Source organism: Chrysoperla carnea, chromosome 1, assembly GCF_905475395.1.
Source record: "Chrysoperla carnea chromosome 1, inChrCarn1.1, whole genome shotgun sequence".
In the NCBI taxonomy this organism is placed as follows: Eukaryota; Metazoa; Arthropoda; class Insecta; order Neuroptera; family Chrysopidae; genus Chrysoperla; species Chrysoperla carnea.
Window position 1 is genome coordinate 33,636,827 of NC_058337.1, and position 23,771 is coordinate 33,660,597.

A 23,771-nucleotide genomic window follows, 5' to 3' on the forward strand; every position below is an offset into this window, starting at 1 on the left:
TAAAATATTATGTGTGCGATGCGCGCTTATATTCTGCAATTTCGCTAGGACAAGAAGTAAATAATAATAGTGGCCTAAATGGCCGAGCGGTCTAAAGCGTTTGTTTTAGAACGTTGGACTATTTAGACTTAGGTTGCGGGTTCGAATCCAGGCAGCGGCAGTGTGAACAATTTATAATTAATGGGAGTGCAGAATTGATCACATTGTCGTCGCTTGGATAAGAACGAAGTAACCGACTCCACCCACATCAAAAATATAATTGTAAAAATATTTGTGATTGAATAAATAAAGATTAACAAATAATGATGTGGGTGGCCTCTGGGATAAGGCGTATGCCATAAATACGGAGGTTAAAGCCCCATTATTATTATTAAATTATAATATCCTTGGTTCGACCAAATATTTCTTTGGGTATCAAGACATCCTGTTTTTCTGTGTACTTAGATAAGATCCGATTTTTCCCGTTAACAACTTGGGCTTATACCAAAAGTAGCTTAGATAACAAATTTCATTATGGCTGTAAATGCGATGATTTGTTTACGTCGCAATGGATATCATTTTGGCACAATTGCAAAATTTTATCATAGATACAAAAGCAATAGTTTATTTTCGTTGAAGAGGAAATTCTCTTAAATCAACCCTTATATAAAATTAAAAAACAAATGTAAACAAAATATTAATTTTTAATCATTTTTAATTTACAGAATTGGGTTTGTTTTTTTTAAAACAATATGAAAATGAACGTGGAAAAAATATCATCCCGTTGCAATAATAATAAAAAGGGTGAACAACAGCACGATGTGATGGATTATGATGTGAAGAAGGATACAAAAAATAATATTTCATCATCTACAACGAGCATGGCTGCTACTAACACAATGTCAAATACTAATAATAATGTATTAGTGAAAACACAACGGGATACACGAATTAAATTAAGGGATGTTAATGATCATTTAACATGTTTTATTTGTAAGGGATATTATATTGATGCAACGACAATTGTTGAATGTCTACATTCATGTAAGTTGAATTTTTTTTTATTTAATTTTTTTTGAATAAAAATTAAAAAGGTACTAATGTTATCGAATTTTAAAAAAAATTGCATTGCAGAGAACGTACGAAAACAATGTTGTATAAATGCCACATGTGACTTACAAACTAAAAATTTTTAATGCCACCCTTGAATATGTCAAAACAGATTATTTTTAATGTAAAGTGAATAAGGCATTATTGGAGTCATTAGGGGTGTCATAAAGAAACTAAAAGTTGGAATTCAAATACCTTCTTGGGACTGAGTTTTGTTGTCAGTTCCAGATAAAGATACCTAAATAAAGATTTGGTCTTTTTGGACGAGTAAAACTCCAGTTTGCTGCAATCATTTATTCGGTCCAAAAATAAACGTGGCTTTCACGCAATGTTACCATGCTTAAAAAAAATTATTATGCCTTGCATTGTGACTTTTTTCTTAAAGCTGCTATATTTAATACGGTAATCTGATGCGGGGAAGAAATGAAGAAAAGTCTAGACCACAAACTGTATGGTAAAATCCAATAAAAACTGCCTGTAGATGTCGCACTCGTTTTCTACACTAATATTATAAAGACGGAAACATTTTATTTTATGTTTTTTTGTTTGTAATGGATAAACTCAAAAACTACTGGACCAATTATAAAAATTCTTTCCCCTTTTTAAAGCTACATTATCAGCGAGTAACATGAACTGTATTTTTTTTAATTGGGGTTCCGCACGAAAAAACTAAAATCTATGAAAATGAGACCAAAAGAGGGCATATAAGTGAGGACAAGGGAAATGCAAGTTATAACGCAGTAGTCTTTGTTTTTAAAGTTAACATTGCGCAGCGAAGCGCCCGGGTAATTGCTTTTATTCTATAAATTACATTTTTTTGGTTGCACCGAAATCGATCTTCCGCAATTCCGTCTACAACAAATTTTTTTAAAAGGCATATAGGGACTATAAAATAAAAGACTAATAACCAATGAACTGTTATTTACGTAAGTTTCATATAATACAAGATCTACATTTTCAAATTTTTATGGACTTGAATTATTTTTATAAAATGCTTTTTTGGTTTTTCTGTACTATATCAATTATAAAATAAATAATTGAATCGCAGTACGACATAAACAAGAAAAAGTTGGGTGGTAAAGGTTACGAAACGCTGATCGCTCTATACCTCCCATGAACAAGTAAAGTAAATTATAATAAGGTTAGTTATCGTATTTTATGAATACAGAAAAAAATATTATAATTTCATTCAAATTAATTTCTGCTTTGAAGCTTTATTTATTTATTTTTTTATTTTATCAGAAAAAATATAGGTGAGTTTAATTTAAGGGGGTGATATTTTTTCATTGCGCATTGGTACGACAAATTAGTAAATAGGCACATTTTATTTATCAAACTTATTTCTTGAAATTTTTATGTAATTTTTAGAAACTTAATTAAGAATTTCTACCATCTGAAAGCCTCTCTCACAAACTACACCATCTTTTGGGATGGTTTGATCTCCACTTAAGTCAAATAAATGCGGCAATTCATTTATTTCACTTGAATGAAGATCAGTCCATCCCTAGTGATGGAATATTCTAAAGTTTATTAAAGCGGTACGGTTTTTTAAACATCTATGGCGCATAAGAGGAATAATATATCAAATTGGTCGCAGTTATAGGTTAGGTTATATTGGCCGTCCACGAAGGACACACTTAGGCTATAGAGCCCATTGTGATACCATATATGTGTTTTATCACCTTTCCGCTGGTAATTTCATTTATCATTTACTCAATTTCAGAGGCTGAGTGCACCTCGTTCATGTATATATCATGCACTACAGCAGCCCATAACAACTATTAATTTAATTAATCTTGTTGCGAAGTTGGGAATCGAACCCGCTACCCTAAGCATACCGCGGAAGGAATTGGTTCGACCATAACCAACTGAGCTAATAGGGCGACTGTCGCAGTTATAGAATCTACCATTATATTCATAAAAAAAAGGATCTATTAAAAAACTGAAAATATCTACAAATAAATTGTTTTAATCATGAAGCCCCTGTCTCAGTGAAACTACCATGTAGAAAACACCATTGTTCAACGTTTACTACAAGCTTTATCCGCATTAGATAAATATTGTGATCGGACTGTTTTAATAATTAATTACATTAAAAAAACAAATATATTCTGCAAATTAATATCTCTATAAATTGACATTAAAAAATTATCCAACTAATGAATGAGCATGACTTAATTTTTTGTTTTTGTTTTTTTTTAATAAACCAGTTTTTTGTTGGATTTTTTTTTCTACTTTTGATATAACATGCGATAACGTGGTACCTTTTTTTTCTTCAAAAAAACGTAAATTTAATTTTTTACAAATGTAGGTATTTATTAAATTTTTTTCTTACAGTTTGTCGAAGTTGTATCATAAAACGATTACAATTTAAAAGTTATTGCCCGGTTTGTGAAATGATGATCAACAAAGCGAAACCAAATATCAAGTAAGTGAAAAAAAATTTTTTCTTAAGTAATTACTTAAAATTTGTTTCCTACAAAAAGAATTTTATATTAGTTAAAATATTTAAATCTTATAACTCTTTTAGTAATTAATTTTAATTTTACATATTTAGTCGATTATTTTTATCTTAATTCTTTTGGATTAAAATAAAATATACCTACATAGTTTTAAAAAACTAAAAATAAGAAAAGCTTTTATTGACAAATGTATCCTGAAAGTACAAACCAATTTTTGTACATAATTTTTCTTTAAAGGTCCTTTCGGTCTAAATCATTTTGTCTTCTCACTCAATTACATAATTTAAAAAAGTTTTCTTTGAATTAAATAATTAAATTCGGTTATCTAACTTAAAAAACTAGTATTTTATTCTTAAGTAGAAAAAATGACACTTCTTCAAAAAAAACTTCTTAAAAACCCTAAAAAATTGCCTTTAAATTCTCGTCTCAAGTAAAATTTCTAAGTTTATAAATAGATATTTTGTTTAAAAGGTAAACATGCGTAAACAGATAAATAAATTTGAAATAAAACCTGCCATGAAACGTGGCATCAGCGAGAGGTATAAAATTATAATTATTTTATCTCAAATATATTATCAGAAGTCTATTTATTTCTACTTTATGCATAATTTAACTAAATATTTTATTCTTTATCAATTATTATTTATACAGGTGATCCATTTTAATCGAGCTACACGTTTTTCTTCGGACTTAGGAAGTTTGCATTAAAAAAAACCTTCATAGTTCATTTGATCATAAAACCGTTCATTTATATAAAAATCTGGAATACTTTTTTACAAAACCTTTAAAAAAATGATCATTTAGAAATAAAATGCCTGACTTGATTGAAATGAATCACCCTATATATTTAACTACACAAACCAAGAGAATAAAAAATACTAGTAGAATAATATACTAAAGAAAAAAGAACCAAGAAGAAAAATACTTGGCTAAGGCTTTTTATTTATTTTATTTCCCTTCTCACAGGCATCAAATCTAAAAAATATTTTTTTGTTCGACTTACAGAGAAACTTTCTTTATTCTAATATGTTTGGTTCAAGTACAAATTTTTTGTTTTAACCTTATTTTTTACTTAAAATTTTTGAAATGGTCATCAAATGTTCATAAAGCAGGATTATAAACACCTACACGTAAATAATTTACCACCTTTTTCAGTATCGCCCTCGAGATGACAAAAGCCATTCAAAATGTCATGTTTGAGGGACTTTACTTTGATTTATTATAAAAAGTGCACTAAACTTTGAAACAAATGTAAATATTTGGTTTCATAATAAAAATATGTAATTTGTATCTCTACATTGGCAGTGTGAACAGTTTGTGTATGCTATATACACAAACTTACAAATAGAATAAGACATGAAGAGATTGCATATAGTTGAGTCACTTACATAAAACAAAAGTGACTTATATCTAGAGCCGCATTATCCAAGACCGCATTGCTCATAGAGCAGTCTTGGGAAAACGTGGCTTAGATAAGACACTCATACTTCTGTATCTAAAATACGAGTAAGGCAGTGACAACCAAAAATACGAGTAAGATAGAGAGACAACATTTTTTTTCTACCTATCTCATTACTATAAGAGAAACTGAGATAGGTAGACGAGACGTATACCCGTCTCGCTGCCTCCTCTATGAGCAATGCGGTCTTGGTTAAAGGGACATACAATAAAGTTAATGGCATCAAATAAAGTTATAACAATGGTGGCTTTGACTTAAAATAACTCGCCCATGCCTGTCATAGAGGATGAAGCGAGACGGGTATACGACTCGTCTACCTATCTCAGTCTCTCTTATATAAATGAGATAGGTAGAAAAAAAGTTTTCCACATGTAACCAACTTAGCTAGACATACTGTATATAGTACAAAAAAAATTTGAAGTAAATGTAAAAATTTGGTTTCACAATAAAAATACACAGTGAATAAAAATTATGAATATTACTGATTTTCAAAATAGCAAAATATTTATTTAAAATGAAAGATAACCATCTTAAACGATTGCCAATGTCGCTACAAGATTATAATCTTTGATATTATAGTATTGCATACGACTATAAAATTATACATTTATATTACATTGTAATAAGTACCGGATATGATTGTACTTTTTGTATATATAAAACTTCATATTACATATACATTTCTTTATTGTAATAAAATAAATTCCAATCTAACGAACAAACAGATTCAACCGCGATGCGTTCTCTGTCGAATTTATGTATATACTGTAGAGAATATGTATATCTTGTCGTTGCTGAAATCTGTGAAGTGGGGTGTAACAAAGTGTATTTAACTAATAAATACTAATTAATTAATGAAATAACTAATTTTTGTTTGTAAATTTTTTTACAATAAAAATAAACATACATTTTTAAAATTTTAATTAACTTAAAATACAGATCGTGTAATAAAACGTAGACTATATCAAAATTAAATTTATTTTATTTTTTTATTTGGTTTACCTTGTTGATAAAATCGAATACTTTCAGATTAAAATCATTTTGTTTTATCACAATTTCTTTATGTTTGTAAACTGCTTAATAGATTTTGGTAAATAAGATGATAGTTAATTCCTTTTTTGCTTGAAACTCGAAAAAAAGTTTTATCGATAAGTATGCTTCAAGCAGAAAATGTTATGTGGATTGGCACACATCTTACGCAGATATTAAACTTGATCTAGGTTTTAAGGCTCAATGAAAATCTCACTCTACTCCATAACTAGTAATAGATAGATTCTGGAAGCTGCATTAATCAAAATCTACATCTAACTTGGTGCCGCTAGAAAGTTTGGCCATTGATATTAGTCAAATAGGGCAATTGTTGGAATCCCATTCTGAGATAATTTTTGAAAATTTAAAAATATTCAACAAAATGGGCCAAAAAAGTATAGTCGAAGTTTTTTTGTCGTCGCTGATCACGATTGCTCAGTCTGAATGACGATACATTCCTCTTCCTAAGTTATTCGCCCCTCGATGGCCAAAACAGCAATCTTTTGTAAATATTCGACCAAATGTTCCAAAAAGTATATTCAGGAGTTTTTGTGGTTACTGATTTCGATTCCGAAATCAGAATTATGATATACTACTCGCTCCGGGGATAATTCGCCACCCACTAGTCCAAAGTAGCAATATTCTGTAAATATTCAACAAAACGGTCCAAAAAAGTATGTTCGCAGGGATCCTCTTGGGATTATTCGGCTCCGTTGGTCCGAAACAGCGTCGTTCTGTAAATATTCTATAATCTGGACCATAAAAATATACTCAGGAGTTTTCAGAATCGTGCTCAGCGACCTCAAAAAGCGAGTAGACTTTTGAGTCCATTTTGTGGAATATTTTTAGAATATTGCTGTTTTGGAACAGGGGGCAAACTACCCCAGGTTGAAGAAGTATATCACAAATTCTGAATCGATATCAGCGTCAATTCCCGAAAATACTTTTCTGGCCCATATTACGCAAATCACCTTTAAAGTGGTTTCCAATAATTAGCCTAATTGACTAGTAGCAATGACCAAACTTTTTAGCGGCACCAAGGTAGATGTAGATTTGGATCCATGCAATTTCTAGGACACTTAAAAAAAATTGGCCCGATAGGTCGAAACACAAAATTATTCCAAATGCTAAAAAATAACTGGACTGTGCTAATTTCATCCGAAAGTAAAATATGAATATGTTAGTATGGTACTACGTCACCAAAAGAACTTGTTTTGTTCTTTTATACCGTATGAATACTACCTAAATACTATCGGTCGAGTACTAAATACTATACATCTCGTTTTTGCCCAAAATAATATATTTGTGTAGTATACAAAAAATAAACCAAGAATGTTATTTTCTTTTTTTGTAGACCTGATAAAACTTTACAAGATATTGTATATAAATTAGTGCCCGGCTTACATCGTGATGAAATGCGACGTCGACGACAATTTTATAATAATTTAAATGAAAATAAAAGTTCAGCAGCAGCAATACAAACTCTAAATGATATCACACCAGAACAACGTGGAGAAGATAACGAACGTGTTATATACAATGCAACAGACCCAATCAGTTTATCATTAGAGTATTGTTCAACAGAATGGTAAGTGTATTGTGGTGTGTTGGTGTTGTTTTGATTTGAAATGAATTTGTAAAACAAATATGGGAAAATCCTATGAAATGGTAGTTTAATTCCGGTTTAATTATTTCCCTTTTCTGTGGGAATTTAACAGATTAAGATCTTCGTTTAGCCTTTCTTCAGTGATTGTGAGACCTACATTCCGTTCTTGTTCCTTGCTCTGAAATTTTAGGGCTCAATGATAGTTTACGGAATTATTTTTCGATGGCAAGGTTGAAAAATTCCACCCATCGTTTTTTTTTACCTACCTTTATAAAATCGCTGCTACAAGTTTATCATTCAATCGTTCAAGCTAGCAAGTTCAAAAGTCAAAGAGAAGACTTTTGATGAGGTTTTGGACAGGGGGGACTGAAGCCTCTACGGTTCTTCTTAGTGATGAGCATCAAGATCAAAACAAGACTAATTTGACTACCTTTATCTTACATATTTAGGCTTGGAGTTTGATCTTTGTCTTATACGTTGGTCTTGATTCTGTTGTAATTAATTGCTTCAGTCTTACATACTTGGTGTTATATTTTTATCACGCTCTTACAAACATGCAAGACCAAACAAGATTTGCAAGAGCAAGATCGAATCCTCTAACATAAAGCTATTTTCAGATTTATAAACGATCGGCTAATCTTGCAAGGCGGAATCCTTTTCTTACTCTTTAATCGGAAAAAAATAAACAGAAAGTTTTAGTGGCCGGGAGTATAGACGAATTGGTTGGGTTCTGAAATTTTTAGCCGTTGCGTTCAAAAATGGTTCATTATTACAGAATTTTTTTGCGATCTATTTTTTCCGGGCCCATTTTTTCGGAATACATTTTTCTAATTCCTCCCACGCCTGATGAATGATCTGGATTTCTTTTTCATATGTCGCAGTTTAATTTAATTTCACACTATAATTGCGGTTGGGAACTTATCCTTTACAACAAATTTCTTCATTTTCTATTCTTGACCAAATCAGTTGCCTTGTACACTGACTTTAGAAGTACCGTTTATATGATTCAACTCGGTAAAGTTGATTTTAATTCGATAAGATATATATTTAATCGAGTTTTTTAGTTACTTGAATTGCTAATTCTACCATCGAATTCTTTTTATAGTGTGATCCTAGAGAAAATAACAGTTTGTTTCTCTCTTCCTTTTTAGTGATTTATTTATGACAAATAATAATAACTTAATAACAAAACCCAATAATACCAATATAACAAAATTAAAAACAATAACCTCGGATTACGACGATGATTGTAATAAAGAAACCAACAATAATATCAACAATACAACACCAGCAACAATAAAAAATGGTAAAGTTATAAACAATGGTATCACCACAACAATAGATAATAATAATCATTGTCATAACGACCATAACAATATCGATGCTGTGAAAACAAAGAAGGATGTAAAGAATGATGATAACAATGAGACAACAATGGTATTAAATGGAAATATAATACCACAGACACGATATTTACAATGCCCTGCTGGTGTTTCGGTGCGTTTGCTAAAAAAATTTTTAATTGGAAAATTCGATATTAATATTCATCAATATCATGTAAGTTTTACGCTTTTTGTCCAATGTAAAATTCTCGATGTCCTAAATGTGCCTCTTATTCATCAAACACTTAACGTGCCTTGTGAGCATACCCCTGAGATAAAAATATTCTGTCTTTAATCTTTTCGGTACAATTAATTGGCACCATTTACGGGAAGGGGCACAAACTTAACTTCAATGTTATCGAGAATTTACACACTGAGCAAATACCCGAGAAATTTTGCTGTTTTTATCCTATTAAAATGGCTATGTATTCTTGTCTATTTGCAGATTGACATTCTCTACAAACGGGTTCCCCTTCCAGATGAATACAAATTAATGGATATCGCATATATTTATTCATGGAAAAGGGTAAGTTTAAAAATTTTTTGGAGTGCAGATTTTTATATTTTTTGTTTTAACGATAACAGAAAAAAGGATACCGTAAAATTCAAACTTTTTAACTTATTATGTAGATATCATATATGTCGATAATGTTAACGACATACGCGGCATCTGTTAAATAATTTATAGATTAAAATTTTTTTTTCTAGGATTATTTTATTAGTTTTCTTTTTCTTCTAACATCATGGTAGCTATAATAGTTTTTATCGTGTATAAACATGTCAGGATCTAATTAAATTCCATGTGTAATGTAACTCCCCGGACTTATGCATTAGGTAGGATTGTAGGATAGCCGCGGAAGTTAAATTTGCGTAAGTGAATCTCGTCAAGTCGTGTCACACACGCTGTTGTACTGTAGACACACAAGATATTGTATTTAAATATAAATGAAATCAAGTAGCGCAAGCTACTACTCCAGTTTCCGTTTAACATATCCGCCCCTTTTAAATAGCTATCACAAAAAAAATATGCAATAACCGAGCGGGAAGATGTGGCACATCAATGGTGATTCCTGCTATAATCTAATTTTTTTCACACAGTAGAATATTAATTTCTATAGTATTTTAACCAACTAAATAATGTTTTAATTTTTTAATTTTGAACAGCAATACCCTGGATTTTCTTACTTTTTATGCATTTCTTTGTTTTCCATTTAATTATAGAACGAACCAATGAGAATATTCTATCGTGTAATGGACATAAAATATGCGATGAATCGTTTCGACTTCTTCAATCCATCATCCATTTGCGCGGAACCAATCAAAAAACCAACTAAAATCGATACAACATCTCCTATACGGGACATCAAAACATCACCAACTTCACCAAAAACATCATCTAGTGCAACAATTACAGTGAAAAGTGAACCAAATATGATAAATGAAAATAATATAAAATGTGAAAAATCAATAAGTGATACTGTTCAAGTGAAAATTGAAAATATTGATGAAAATTGTGATAATAATAATGAAAATTTAATGACAACCACAAAAAATATTAAAATTAAAAAAGAAATTTGTGATGAAACGACTGTAACAACACCTCCTTTGTCACCAGTAACGAAGAAAAATGTGAATTGTGATAGTGAAAAATCAAAAGAAAATGTTTGTGAAAATAAAACTCTAAGTAATAATAATGTTAATACCATTCCATCGTCTCCAGTGAAAATAAATACAAATGAAAATACTAAAAAATCTGTGGAAAAAGTGAATAAAACATGTGATAATAATTCAAATAATGAAACAGTGAAAGAAAAACCAGAAGAAGTGGAAAACCAAAACAAGAAAGTGAAAAACAATGAAAATAAATTAAAGTTATGTGAAAATAAACAACAAAATCAACAACCAAAAATAACATCATCGCCACTAAGTTCAATTTTAAATGCAAATAATGCGACATCATCGACATCTCCAACGCAACCACCAAAAATTGTTATTGACGAAGAAAATGAACGTGAAAAATCAATTTTCTTAAATACATTTCAACTTACATCAACGAAAAGTTTATCCCCAAATCAATTAAATAAAAAATCCTTATCGCCTTCATCTATTACCATTCCACATATTTTACCCGCCAGTACGACCAAACATAAAACATCCCCGAAAAAAGTATCACCTAAATCGTCCTCAACTCCTGCTACCAAACCTACACCTAAACAAAAACAACAACAACAAACTTTACTGCCAGTACCTAATGGTTTTAAACCTACTACCACTTCAACCCCAGGCGGTCCACAACCTGAAGTGCGAACGAAACGGAAATATACATTTAAAACACGTCCTATGGGCAAAAAAGCTCGATTAGAACTTGAACGTCAACAGGCACTAATTGCTGCAACTCAAGGTCCTTCAAAAAATACTAATTTAAATATTACTACCAAACCATCACCAACAGCCAATAAAAATGTAGTTAATAAAGTGATAAATGGTTTTAAATCAGCATTGACAACCTCTTCAACAACACCGGGAGCATCATCCCCACGTGTTGGCGATAAACGTAAAATAGTTTCCTTTAATTTACCTGCTAGTAGTAGCAATAGTGGAAATCAGCATCCAGTACCTGAAAAACGTGCAAATTATAATAATACTAATACCTCAAAATTATCCGAAACGAATTCCTTAAAATCATTGTTCGATAACTGCAATCTCAATATACCAAGCTCATTATCGATTACCTTAACAGAAGGGCCAAATGATCGAGAAATAGCATCGCAACAAATGATAACTAGTCCAATTGAGTTAAATAATACATCGCCAATGATGAATTCAGGTTCACGATCACCAGCTAGTTCAACTTCTTCCAATGCTTCTTCAAATGGCACAAATAATTCTCAGCCGGCCAACTTTGGTGGTAAACGTCAAAGTCCGCCTGTAAATATGTACATTGAAATATTTAAAATACCTGATAAAGTTGAGCCAACACATCAAACTCCACCTGTACCTTCAAATCCATCTACACAGGAACAAAAGCAATCGAAAATTCCTGCAACCATCTCAAGGAAAGTACCTAATATGAGTAAGGAAAAAGGATCGCCTCCTGCTTCTCTTAGTACTACTACAACTTCGACAACTCCAAGTACTAAAACGCCTCCAACACCAACTACTCCCTCAACTGCTTCTTCAAACACTTCTGCCTCCAGTGCGAATAATTCAGCAGCGGCGAAACAACAAAATATACATAAAGTTACTTCTTTATCGACTACGAATTTTGTTGTACATACAACAGGTATACAAAGTTTGGGTCGAAAAGATGCCGCTGCTTCCAAAACATCTTCTACGTTGCCCACGCCAAACGGTGGACAACAGTTAGGACGTAAAATTCTCCCAAAACTAACACCGAATTCTTCAACAAATGGCAGTTTTATACCAAAGTTAGCAGAGTCGTCAAAATCTGCAACTGGATTCCAGAAAATGTTTGAAGAAGCAATTAAAAGAAAAGAGCAAGCTAAAGCCGCACAATCTCTGACAAAAGCAACGACTGGCTCACCTTCAACAACACCATCTACAGGCAGTCAACAAACTATAAACAGAAAAAAAGAATTAAATAAAAGTTCAACGTCGACAACTGTAACTGGCAATGGACCTGAGGAAAAAGTGCAATCAAATATCGTTTTGGATTTATCAAGTCCGAATAATCGAAGTAAACCAAATATGGTGCCAAAAACTTCGCCTATGGTTTCCGGAAATAAATCACCATTATCATCACCTTTATCCATTCAAACAAATTCTCATCCACCTCCAAGATTAACAATGCCAAAAAATAATAAGAAAATTACCACAAATCCACAATCGAATTTAATATCCAGTACCGAATCGGGATCATCAAACTCACCCAAAGGTCGTTGTGGTACACCATTACCAGCGTTAAGTGTTAGTGTTGTACCCAGTAACAATAACACAAGTCCAGCACCACCACCCACGACAGCGCTTAGTCCCACAACGATTCAACAACAATTTAACTTAACTAATTTAGCACAATTACAACAAGTCATGTTATTACGTCAAATTGGATTACGTAATCAGTTGTTACAACAAAAGCAACACCAGACAAATATGAATTCAACGTCATCCCCTTCGGGTGGAAGTGGGAGTTCTCCATCTTCATCATCTTCAATTCCTAATGGGGAAACGCTAATGCAATTTGAAAACTATATGAAAAGCTTACAACAACAAGCCGCTTTAGCGTCAGCTGCAGCAGCCGCAGCGGCCGCGCAACAGAGTGTAACGCAAAATAAAAAATAGCATAAAAGTGTAAAAAATCTATTAAAATGTAAATAAATTATTAAAAAAAAAAAATAAAAGAAACTTGTGAAGAAAGTACAGTAAAACATTGTTAAAACTTTATAGAAAATATGTTTTTGTGTTTTTAAAAATGTAAATATAAAATACTACCTATAGTGACCACAAAAATAAATAAATAATAATGTAAATAAAATATTACTATAATTTATGTTATGTATAAAATAAATTTCAAGTGAAAATACTGCAATATGTTTTTTTTATTCGCAGTACAAGACTAAACAAAATTAACTTTACTAAATTTAATATATTTATAAAAAAAAGTTTGGGAACCCCTTTATATTATACCAGACAACGGGACCTGTTTTATATCAAATTAGAAAAAGTCATATTTAAAGATGTATGAACATGGGCATTTGGGAATCGTCAATTTTAACAGAAGAGATCGGGTTTAATTTTTTACGGAATATAATAAGAAAAATCACCGCGTGTTTGATATTTTACACCAAGTAATTGATCATTTTTATTTGGTAAAAAATCCACGCTTCGTAAAAAATGAAAATTTTACAGAAAAATCGAATATCACGGCTTAATATAAGTGTTGCAAGAGAAAAATAAAGTGAGTCAACTCAGGTTTGTACCATTTTTATGTTAAAAGTATGAAACGAATTGAAGAATCAAATATTTATTCTCATTTCACAAAGCTGCATAAATAAGAGATTGTATGGTCTTATATTTGTTTCAATATTTATTTTAAATTATTCATGCAAAATTTAATAAAAATTTAAAAAAATAAAAAATTAGAATATCCAGCAAAAAATCATTTGCATATTATACTTTTTAATGCATACAGGGTGTTCCAAAATTGATTGTAAAAAAGTACACTAATAAATTAAGCTTATCAAGACGAATGAAAAAGTTGTTTACAAAATTTCGATCTGATGCGTACTTTCCGAAATAATTAAACAAAACCCCTACTCCTTAGACACAATCAAATGTCAATAAACAAGTGCACGCCTACCAAGCTTACGGTCTGTCAATGCTCTCTGAATGAATGATTTTTTTCAATTAACAATATAGCGGAACTTAAGCCTCAGATCGAAACTTGGTAAAGAGCTTTTTTGTTCATCTTGATAAGGTTATTCAGGAAGTGCAGAGTTCTACTGTCAATTATACAACACCCTGTATATACATATGTAATTAAAATTAAATGCATGGAGAATAACCAGAAATTAAAAAAATAGATTTTATTAAACAAAAGTGAATTACTTTTTAACATGTGTCAATTTTTTTTGACATTTCACTTTACAAAAACATTATGGCTATTCAATGTTAATTTTTTTAAATATTTTTCGTCACGATAACATCATTTGTATTTGATTACGTTTTTAATCACGTGATTTTTTGTAATAAAAATATAGTTTTATTCATTGGATTTAAAAATTGAAACTAAAACCAATGCTTTTTTATGTAGAAAAAGCACCAATTCGCTTTACTTCATAATTCAATTTGAGTTTTCTCACTAATATACATGCAACCTTTTAGCATGATGTTTGTTATGACGCGTCGTCATTTTTTTGAACTTTACTTAATGGTTTCATGCCTTATTCTTGTTTTTAAGAGTGCGTGGAATTTATTGATATCCGTACACGTGCAAAGTTCCCAATATAATTTTATGTTTAATTATTTCCTCTGGGAAAATGTGACTAATATTGATATAAATGACTCGAAAGCGCGAAATTTAAATAGTCGTGGAAGACAGTAAGGTACGTTAAACGTTTGAAAAATGTAATGTACAAATAAAAAGTTTTATTTAATAATTCAAAAGTGAGATGTCATCCATGCTCATACATTCTTTTAAGAAACAATTGAAACAAAGTTAAAACAAAATTTTAATAAGTTGTCTTCAATTGTTTCAAAACTTAATATGACGCCACTGTGTCATTTATTTTACACTTACACGAGTCAAAACATAACTAAAAATAAAAAATAAAAGTCTGTTTAATATAATAATCAAAATTATACAAATGTAAATAATAAAATATTTATTAATTAAAATTTGCTCACCAAAAAAAGGAGATTAAATAAATAAAAAAAAAAAGTCTCAATTTATGTAATTTAATTATTCTGTTATTTAGTGGAATTTCATTTTTATTTTACAAAATAATAAAAAAAAAACCAAACACAACAAAAAAAAAAACTCAACATATCATCAAAAACCTAGAAAAAAAAAACATATTTTTAAATTAAACAAAGATAACAAATGTTATAAATGTAATTAAACTATCTCACTCAGTCACACTTATTGCTGTTTATGAAGGATGTCGAACCCTTTTTTGTATATTTTATACATTAATAAGACATAAAATAGTATAAGCCTATCTCATTCTAATACATAATGACAATATTGTTTGTTGATAGGATTAACTTATATTTTTTCTTGTTAAATAATTTATATTAATATTATTTTTATTCTCATCTTTATTCAACACATTTTGTATGGTGTATAATCTTTGTCTTGCATATAACATACACTCCAATGCTTTATTTTGTTTGTTATTTAAAAAATGTGAAACGCTTGCTTGCTTGCTCTACTGCTAGTTTAGGTGGTATTGGCACTATAATTTTACAGCCTCAAAAACAAAAGTTATCACTTCAAAAATTTTAACCTTCATTGTCAATAAGATAGTATGCGTCAATAAAAAAATTAGAATAGGACGAAGTGGAACTTTCTACTTAATGACAACAAAGCAATAACAAAATGTATTGAAGTAGTGCTTAATATACTTCCTAAAAACAACGTCCAATTTAGATATTTTCATACATCAGAGTTGAATTGCAAAAATAGGCGAAATACATACATAAAAAGCCATTCCTCTACAGTATCCTATATTCTAGAATATAGTTCCATCCTATGCTCTAGAGTAACAGTAATCAAGAGCAGGGATGGCGAACCAATGACACGGGTGTCATTGATGGTACGCGACACAATATTTTGGGCACCGAATACAAAGTTTAAAGTTCACGACATAATAGTCAATTCCGTTGGCACAAGTTACTGGGAGGCAAATGTCATTGCTCGGCATAGTAAACCTTTTCAACAGGGAGATTTTTAAACATTTCTTTAGAAAAAATAGCACGTTGAAAGGTTCGCCAACTCTGCCCTAGAAATGCACAAATAAATTAAGAAGTCTTCAAACTTATTCACAAAGACTATTCATGTAGCAGGCAAGTGCAAATTTTATGTGATGTATGCCATTATGAGAGTTATTTGAGCGGAGGCTAGTGTGTACCCCGCTTCCTCTCTCTCCCCCCTCCCCCGTGGGAATTTTCGATTTATACATTTTTTTGTATTAAACCTTCGGGTGACTTGTAGTATTGTTTAGTTTGAAACTTTGATCCTATTTATAATTATGAAATTCGAATTTCTGTTTTTAATATTTGCTGTTTTCGAATTCTGCGATTACTGTCGTAATTCGTTCTATCAACGCCCATACCACCTAATCTATGTATGAGAATAGACGTATGTGTACGTGTTTAAATGTGAAGAAGTGAGTGATATTTTGCAGTTATGTTTGTTGAACTGATGTATATGTGTTTCATATTTAAAAGTAAAGCTAAGTTTACATAGGACCGACTACTTTATTTTAAATTAATGTTAATTTGAAAACAATTATATATTTTTATCTTTTCATATCCGTGCTGTCAAAAATATACGAGGGTATTTATTTATCTTTAGTGTTGAGTAATATACGATAAAGAAAAAACTATTGACATTAAAATTCATAGCATGTTGCAATTCGATGATGATAAGACGGTGCTAATTTTATACGGTATATTTTTAGTTTTACAGTATATCATACTTTTTTCATAAGGAGGATAATATTGGTAATGAAAGTACCGAACAAAATAACAAAGCGAAAATTGTTCCATTGGATGCATTTAATCAATTTAAAGCGCCGAGAGCATCGAGAGCATAGTCGACAAAGAACACTAAGAGTTTATCTATCGGGATTTATCTATTTGGCTTTCGATTTTTCCAACTATGGTCTGTGAACATACCTATTATCCTCCTCAGCTGGATTCTATCTAGTTTTAACCGAGCACAGTTCAATGTGGTGAGAGCGATAAGTCATAACTTGTCGGGCCTGTCGCATGCCTTCCAATAATTCCAAATTATCAAGATGAAAAGTCGAGAATGCGAATAACAGTGTTTACGATAGGAGCTTTTGAGTCGATAACGAGCATCAAGAGTTTATCTATGGGGATTTTCCAAGACATTTTGTTTCCGACTTAGTCAGCTACGGTCTGTCAATATTCCTATTATCCTCTCAGCTGGATTCTACCTAGTTTTGATCAAGCGCAGTTCAATGTCGTGAGAGAGGCATCTCATTACTTAGCCTGTCGCATGCCTTCCAATAAATCCAAAATATCACGCATGAGAATAACAGTGCTTACCGATAGAATCTTTTCAGTAAATCTAATCCCTGCGAAGTTACTACTTGATTGCTTTTCATGCTGGAATGACCCGGTACTCACATCAGTTTAACGAAGTTGTTGATATTCAGCTCATCGAAACACTTATTTTTTGAAGGGATCTGAAAAAACGTTCATCTGTGCCTCATTGTGTGTCCCTCTTTTTCTGGGTACAAGATAAAATTTTCTATGCAATACAACGTTTTCCCTTTTGATATAAATTCAAGTTCATTGGAGAATAACCATTAAAAAAAGAGACAGTAATTCAATGATTGGAAAAAAGGAAAATAAACATTGTTATAATAAATTAAATCAACTTGATCGAAAAAACATGAATTGACTGACAACTGACCATTCATTCGTCCATTCGATATCGTAGAAAATTAAGAGCAAACATGTCAAAATAAATAGGACTAATTGCAAATAATTGACAACCAAACAACATAGTAGAGCGAACTTGCAATAATGTTGCAAGAGAGTAGTAATAATAATAATAATAGTAATAGTTGTTCTATGTAAACAGATGATAATAATAAAGTTTTCTAAATGTTCACTAGTGTGCTAATACTAGTGTGACGAGACTCCTCTTTATGTATGTACTTGTTATGTCTATCTATCTATCTATCTGCATGTATACTCGTATATAGTTTGTTCATTAATCTGAATGGATTCCAACGCGATAATATCATCTTACTTTGTTTACATTCACGTATATTTGTAGAAATTTTTACTTTTTTTCCTTTTAATCTTTAAATACTGTTCTTTAATGTATCACTAACTCAATTTGAGAGCAGTCTATAAACTATGTGGGCAGAGAGAACAAATGGTGGCAGAGAGAAAATAATTAAGCATGACATAAGGAGAAAGGCAAAATAAAGAAATGTGAATGTATTTAATTATCTAAAATTTATTAAATTTAAGGGCAAAAATTGAATTAAAATTTATACATGCTTAAATTTAAAAAAGCAGGAGGGATTAATTTATAGAATTTGTATTAGTCCTTCGCTCTGCGAACATAGCTTCATGTTCTGGGTTTTGGCTTTCCTATTTCCAGTTCTTAGCCGACATAGATCTAGTGTAACATCATCCACTCATCGACGCTTGATCGATTGGCGACCTAATTGTCTTAAACCTTCAAGTAGCATGGCGTGATTAAAAGTCAGATTGTGACATAAGAAGAGGACAGTCGAAAACACCAGCTTCATAGTACACACTATTGAAATTTTTATAGAGACAGGCGCACGGGATGATAGACATTCAGATTTGTCGAGAGTCGGAGAAAAAGATTTTTGGTATCTGTTATTCTTTATATTGCTATAGCAAAAACGGATATTCATGAATTAAACTGATTGAAGACTCGATTGAAATCATAAGTAATCATAGCTAGATCGTGTTCTATCTATCATTTATTGGATCGCGGGCCGATATGATTAAATATTAAATAGACAGATGGTGTGATTCGCTCGTGTTCTAGTTGAATGCATTATGCCTAAAACTTAAAATTATTTTATTTTTTTTCTCTCGCCGATTACCTCAATATAATTCCACAATTTGTAACACTATTGGTTGTAGCCAACCAGTTGTAACAACTTTTCCAATACGCTATTCCACTATAAATTATATTGAACTAAATTGACCAAATAAATTTTTGGTAATATTTACCTTCTTCTTTAGTAACTACCCCACTTGTTCGCTACAATTTTTATATAATTCCTCTTTTATAAATGCACTGTTTTAGTCTATTTGTTAATGTAATCTGATTTGTTCAGGAAACTTGGAGCATTTATAACACTCTCATTTAGTTTCTACCACCCTTATTTCATCATTTGAATTCAGTTTTTCTTTTTATATTGTCTATTCACGTTTTCTTCATTTTCAAGTTAGAGATTCGACCCCAAAATATTATAAAACACTTTACATTAGTTTGTCTAATATAACCTAGTAGACAAGCGATACTAGAGTTCGTTCAAACCAAAGTGGCACCGAACAAGAGAGAGTGTATGATATATATGTATGTGCACTCAGACCTACACGTCTCTCTTGTTCGGTGCCACTTTGGTTTGAACGAACTTTACTTCTGTATTATAAATATGCATCAAAATAATCAGTTATATTTATTTCTATTCTATCTAATCACTCTAACTGTACTGCTAATCCAGCTAATCCATATGCATGTGATATTATTTATATATTACTTTGATATAAAAAACTAATAGGCATTCAGATCACTTATTATCATCTCAATCCTTTACAAGTTCTTCATGTTCCAATTCCGTCTAACTAAATGCTGAGACTGTTTCATAATGGCTGCGTTCAGCCGAAGTGAGCCATACAAAGCAGAAAGATAGTTACCTAATGTTGCACTGTTACCTAATGTTTCTCAAAGGAAAAATTAATTATCATACATCATTAAAAATTAATTATGACATCATAGTGTTAATTTCATCGGAATGACAAAGACGAACCATTACTAGACAGAAGTAATGTGTATTTATCTGTAAATCCTTTATATATGTAATATTTATAAAATACATTACTCATAAAACTGTTAATAAAGGCTTGATACCATAACAAAATTTGAAAGTTAAATTAAAATTGATGAAAAACTTAATTAACTAACTGGTTAATTAGCTTTAAACTTTCATATTATGCGCACTTAAAGATTTTCAAAAACCAACTCCCTTTTATTTCCATGCAGGGAGAATTCTTCATCTGAAGTGATAAAAAAAAATGTAGTCATCATCCCAATTTCTAATAGAAGTTTACGAAACTGCGAATATTTCAACTCTGCCTCACTTAGTTATCTTTTTAATCCTCACGTATTACTTTCTTTCTGTCTCTGCAGCGTTGCGGCCTTTTGGCTTCGCTACATAAGAGACACGAGTAAGGTAGAGGTAACGAGAGTCACCAAGGAAAGGAATATCTTTCTCTTTCGCGCCTCCAATCCCAAATAATCCTTCATTTGATTACTTTATTTTCACATCACTGGCTCCTTTCTTGTAGCGGTATCGTAGCTCCATGGTTTTGTTAAATACTCCATTTGAGGTTGTCCAATATGATATAGTGCGCAATCGATTCCGATACGAATACTGTTTGAATATGCATCATGATTAGCAGTAATATTCTATTTACATTCTAACAGTACTGCTGATCCATATGTGTACCTTGATATGCATGTGATATTATTATTTACTTTACATTGATAAAAAACTAGTAGGTAGCATCAGCACTGTCAGTCACTACTGTGATATCGCTTACCATCTCAAACGTTCATCAAGTTCTCGGTGTCCCGTATATAAAATGTTTTTAGAGAGACTTACCTACACTTCTAATATTACTCTATAACTCGACATGCTATGAATGTTATATTATACTTGAGGTTTTTTTTTTGTTGTTGTCCCTCGTTCGATTTGTTTTCTTTGTCATTTTTTGTATTCCTTCTCTGTTCTGCTTCTTTGATCATGTTGTTGATGAGAGTATTGAAGTGTGTTCTTGTATATAAAGTTTATGTGTGTATGTGTGTGTGTAGTCCGTTACTTTTGGAGACGACAGGGTGGTTTTTATCATCAGAATACAACGTGATTCATGTATATGTTTTATATGAGGGGGTTTTATTATTACACATTATCGTGTCTTCTTTTTCACATTGGTGCACAGTGTGTCGATATAAATGTGTGTTTATTGTATATAACTTTCGTATACCCTACCCGTAACGAATCCTTGTTGTGCGTATATTCTCTTAATTGGTTATTTTTGTTTTGTCTAAAAATATTAAATGTTGAATATATGTGTAAATAAATGAAAAAAGAAAAATAAGTCGAAATTTGGTAATTCGAAACAGAGCAAAATTATTTCGTTTTGGATCTAAAAAATTCAATTTTAGGGAAAAATTTATTTTGATTGTTACCAATGCTTGTGTAAATATTAGCTTTAATATAAAATTTCCTAAATTGTAGAAAAAAATAATAAAAATAATAATTGTGAAAATATTGTAAAAAATGATACTGAAGTGTAAAGGTATTTGACGTTGATAGGGAAGAACAAATAAAGAAGGCGGGGATTGTATTGATAGTCAATTAATATTTTTTGTGAGTGTGTAAATATAATAAAGCGTAGGGTGGTTCAATTAAATCAGAGTCTTATGATTATGCATGTCTAAATTCTGCATCAATTCTGAATTGGTAAATCTAATTTTCATTTGATTATCCCTAACAATATTATATGCCTGTGCACTCAGTATTGCTTTGTAACGATAACTTTACCGAAATTGGTTATTGACTGATTCATTTAAGATACAGGGATTTCTGGAATTATAAAGTATATTTTAATATCAAAATTAATCAAAGAAATTCAAGAGATTTAAAGTGCTCAGCTAAGTCTTTGCAACAAGGGAACAATATCAAAAGTTAATATTGTATGCTGTTATAAAATGTTATTTCAAGTATTACTGTGTCGAGAAAAAACTATACCTTTTAAAGTTACTATCAACTACGATTCTAAATTTTTTTCGAATTAATTCGACACTGATTTTCTTCCAACTTCTGCTTATCAGCTAATCGCACGGTAAAAAGTGCATAGCGTTTTTTACAATGCTGGTATGATATGAGAAAAGATACTCAAAAATGTCTGATAATACTCTATATAATATTGTATTGTAAATAACGACAATATATCATACCAGCATTGTAATAAACAGAAATATCTGATATCTATGAGAAACCAGACGGATTTTATCGTATTAGGCGCTTTGAAATAGTACAACATTTTGTACGTCAAGTTTAACGTTCATTGCTGAGCGAGTATTTTTTGCCTAAAATAAGCTGTTCATTGTTTTGGCTGCCGCATTCATGATGGTAATTGTGGAAAGCTCATTATAGCACGCGAATCTTTAATTAATCGCTGTACTATAATAAAAACACCAAGTCTAAGAAATGGTCGAAAATCATCTTTCATACTTTTCATAACTTGTAAATTTTAATAATTTAATTTTAATATATGAGTAAACATTTTTTATAAACAGTTGTCAAGTAAGTGATATCACGGGACTGAAACTAACCAAGTAACAGGTTATGAAATTTTACCCTATTTCTATATGCTTTAATTCCCCTAATTTTAAATGAAAGAAATGTGATTTGAACAAATTCAGATTTGGAACAGACAAACATTTCTTAAACTATGTGTTTATTTCTTATAAATAAAACAAATTTATATAGTCTAAAATAGGCTTTACATATTTCAATTGTTTTCAACTTTCATATTTCAATTGTTTTCAACTATAAAATCAGTATCAGTCAGCGAATATCACATTTATATATATTTATTTGTATGCATCTACTTGAATTTATATTTTAATATTAAATTTCTTAAGGTTAACCAACATATTTTTTTCCATGTAAATGCATAACACCCTAAATATTTGAATATCATTGTATATAAAAATGTGTACATATAATATGAATGTTGTATAGAAAAAAAAATAGTACATATAAAAGCAAAGAGGGTATTCTTTATTTTTATTTTATTTTCTGAGAAGGAAAAAAAAAAGAAGATATGTTTGATAGTCTAAAAATGTTTTACACTAAACAATTTCTTGTGAAATTCTTCAACGAGGCATATTTTCTGATCATGCGTAGTAAAAAATATAAAAAAAATTCTAATGGAAAAACATTATCGGTAGATTGGAAAATAATTCTCAATAAATTTTCGCTTACAAATCTGTTCAATAATATGCAAAATACGTTCCAATAAGGTATTCTACTACATTTGAAAAAGTACTTCAAAATGTTGATTTTGCTAATAAAAAGCCACCAAAAATTTTTTTCGGAAAAATACACACGCTTTCTTGCCAAAAACTTAAATTTTAAACCTTTTTTAAACTGCCAAAAACGCGGGCATCCAATTTGGTGACGTAATATCGGTATCATTATACGAAATAACACAAATAAGTTTGACAGATATATTCATAGGCAACT

General features: G+C 30.7%; 1 protein-coding gene across 1 annotated transcript; it reads left to right on the forward strand.

Moving 5' to 3' along the window:
- The first annotated feature begins 860 nt into the window (after positions 1–860).
- Positions 861–13,384, forward strand: LOC123300307 (mucin-5AC-like). Its single transcript, XM_044882902.1, has 7 exons — positions 861–1,023; positions 3,427–3,517; positions 7,394–7,627; positions 8,797–9,202; positions 9,473–9,553; positions 10,249–10,693; positions 10,832–13,384. The coding sequence occupies exons 1-7, from the start codon at positions 861–863 to the stop codon at positions 13,324–13,326; spliced, it is 3,915 nt and encodes a 1,304-aa protein (XP_044738837.1). The 3' UTR covers positions 13,327–13,384.
- Positions 13,385–23,771: the final 10,387 nt, after the last annotated feature.

What these genes read in the sequence shown, in the direction of transcription:
- LOC123300307 (XM_044882902.1), top strand. Translation starts at nt 861, where the DNA reads ATGGCTGCTACTAACACAATGTCAAATACTAATAATAATGTATTAGTG. An exon ending in TGTTGAATGTCTACATTCAT is followed by an intron (nt 1,024 to 3,426) that starts GTAAGTTGAATT and finishes TTTTTCTTACAG; the next exon opens with TTTGTCGAAGTTGTATCATA. An exon ending in TTAATATTCATCAATATCAT is followed by an intron (nt 9,203 to 9,472) that starts GTAAGTTTTACG and finishes GTCTATTTGCAG; the next exon opens with ATTGACATTCTCTACAAACG.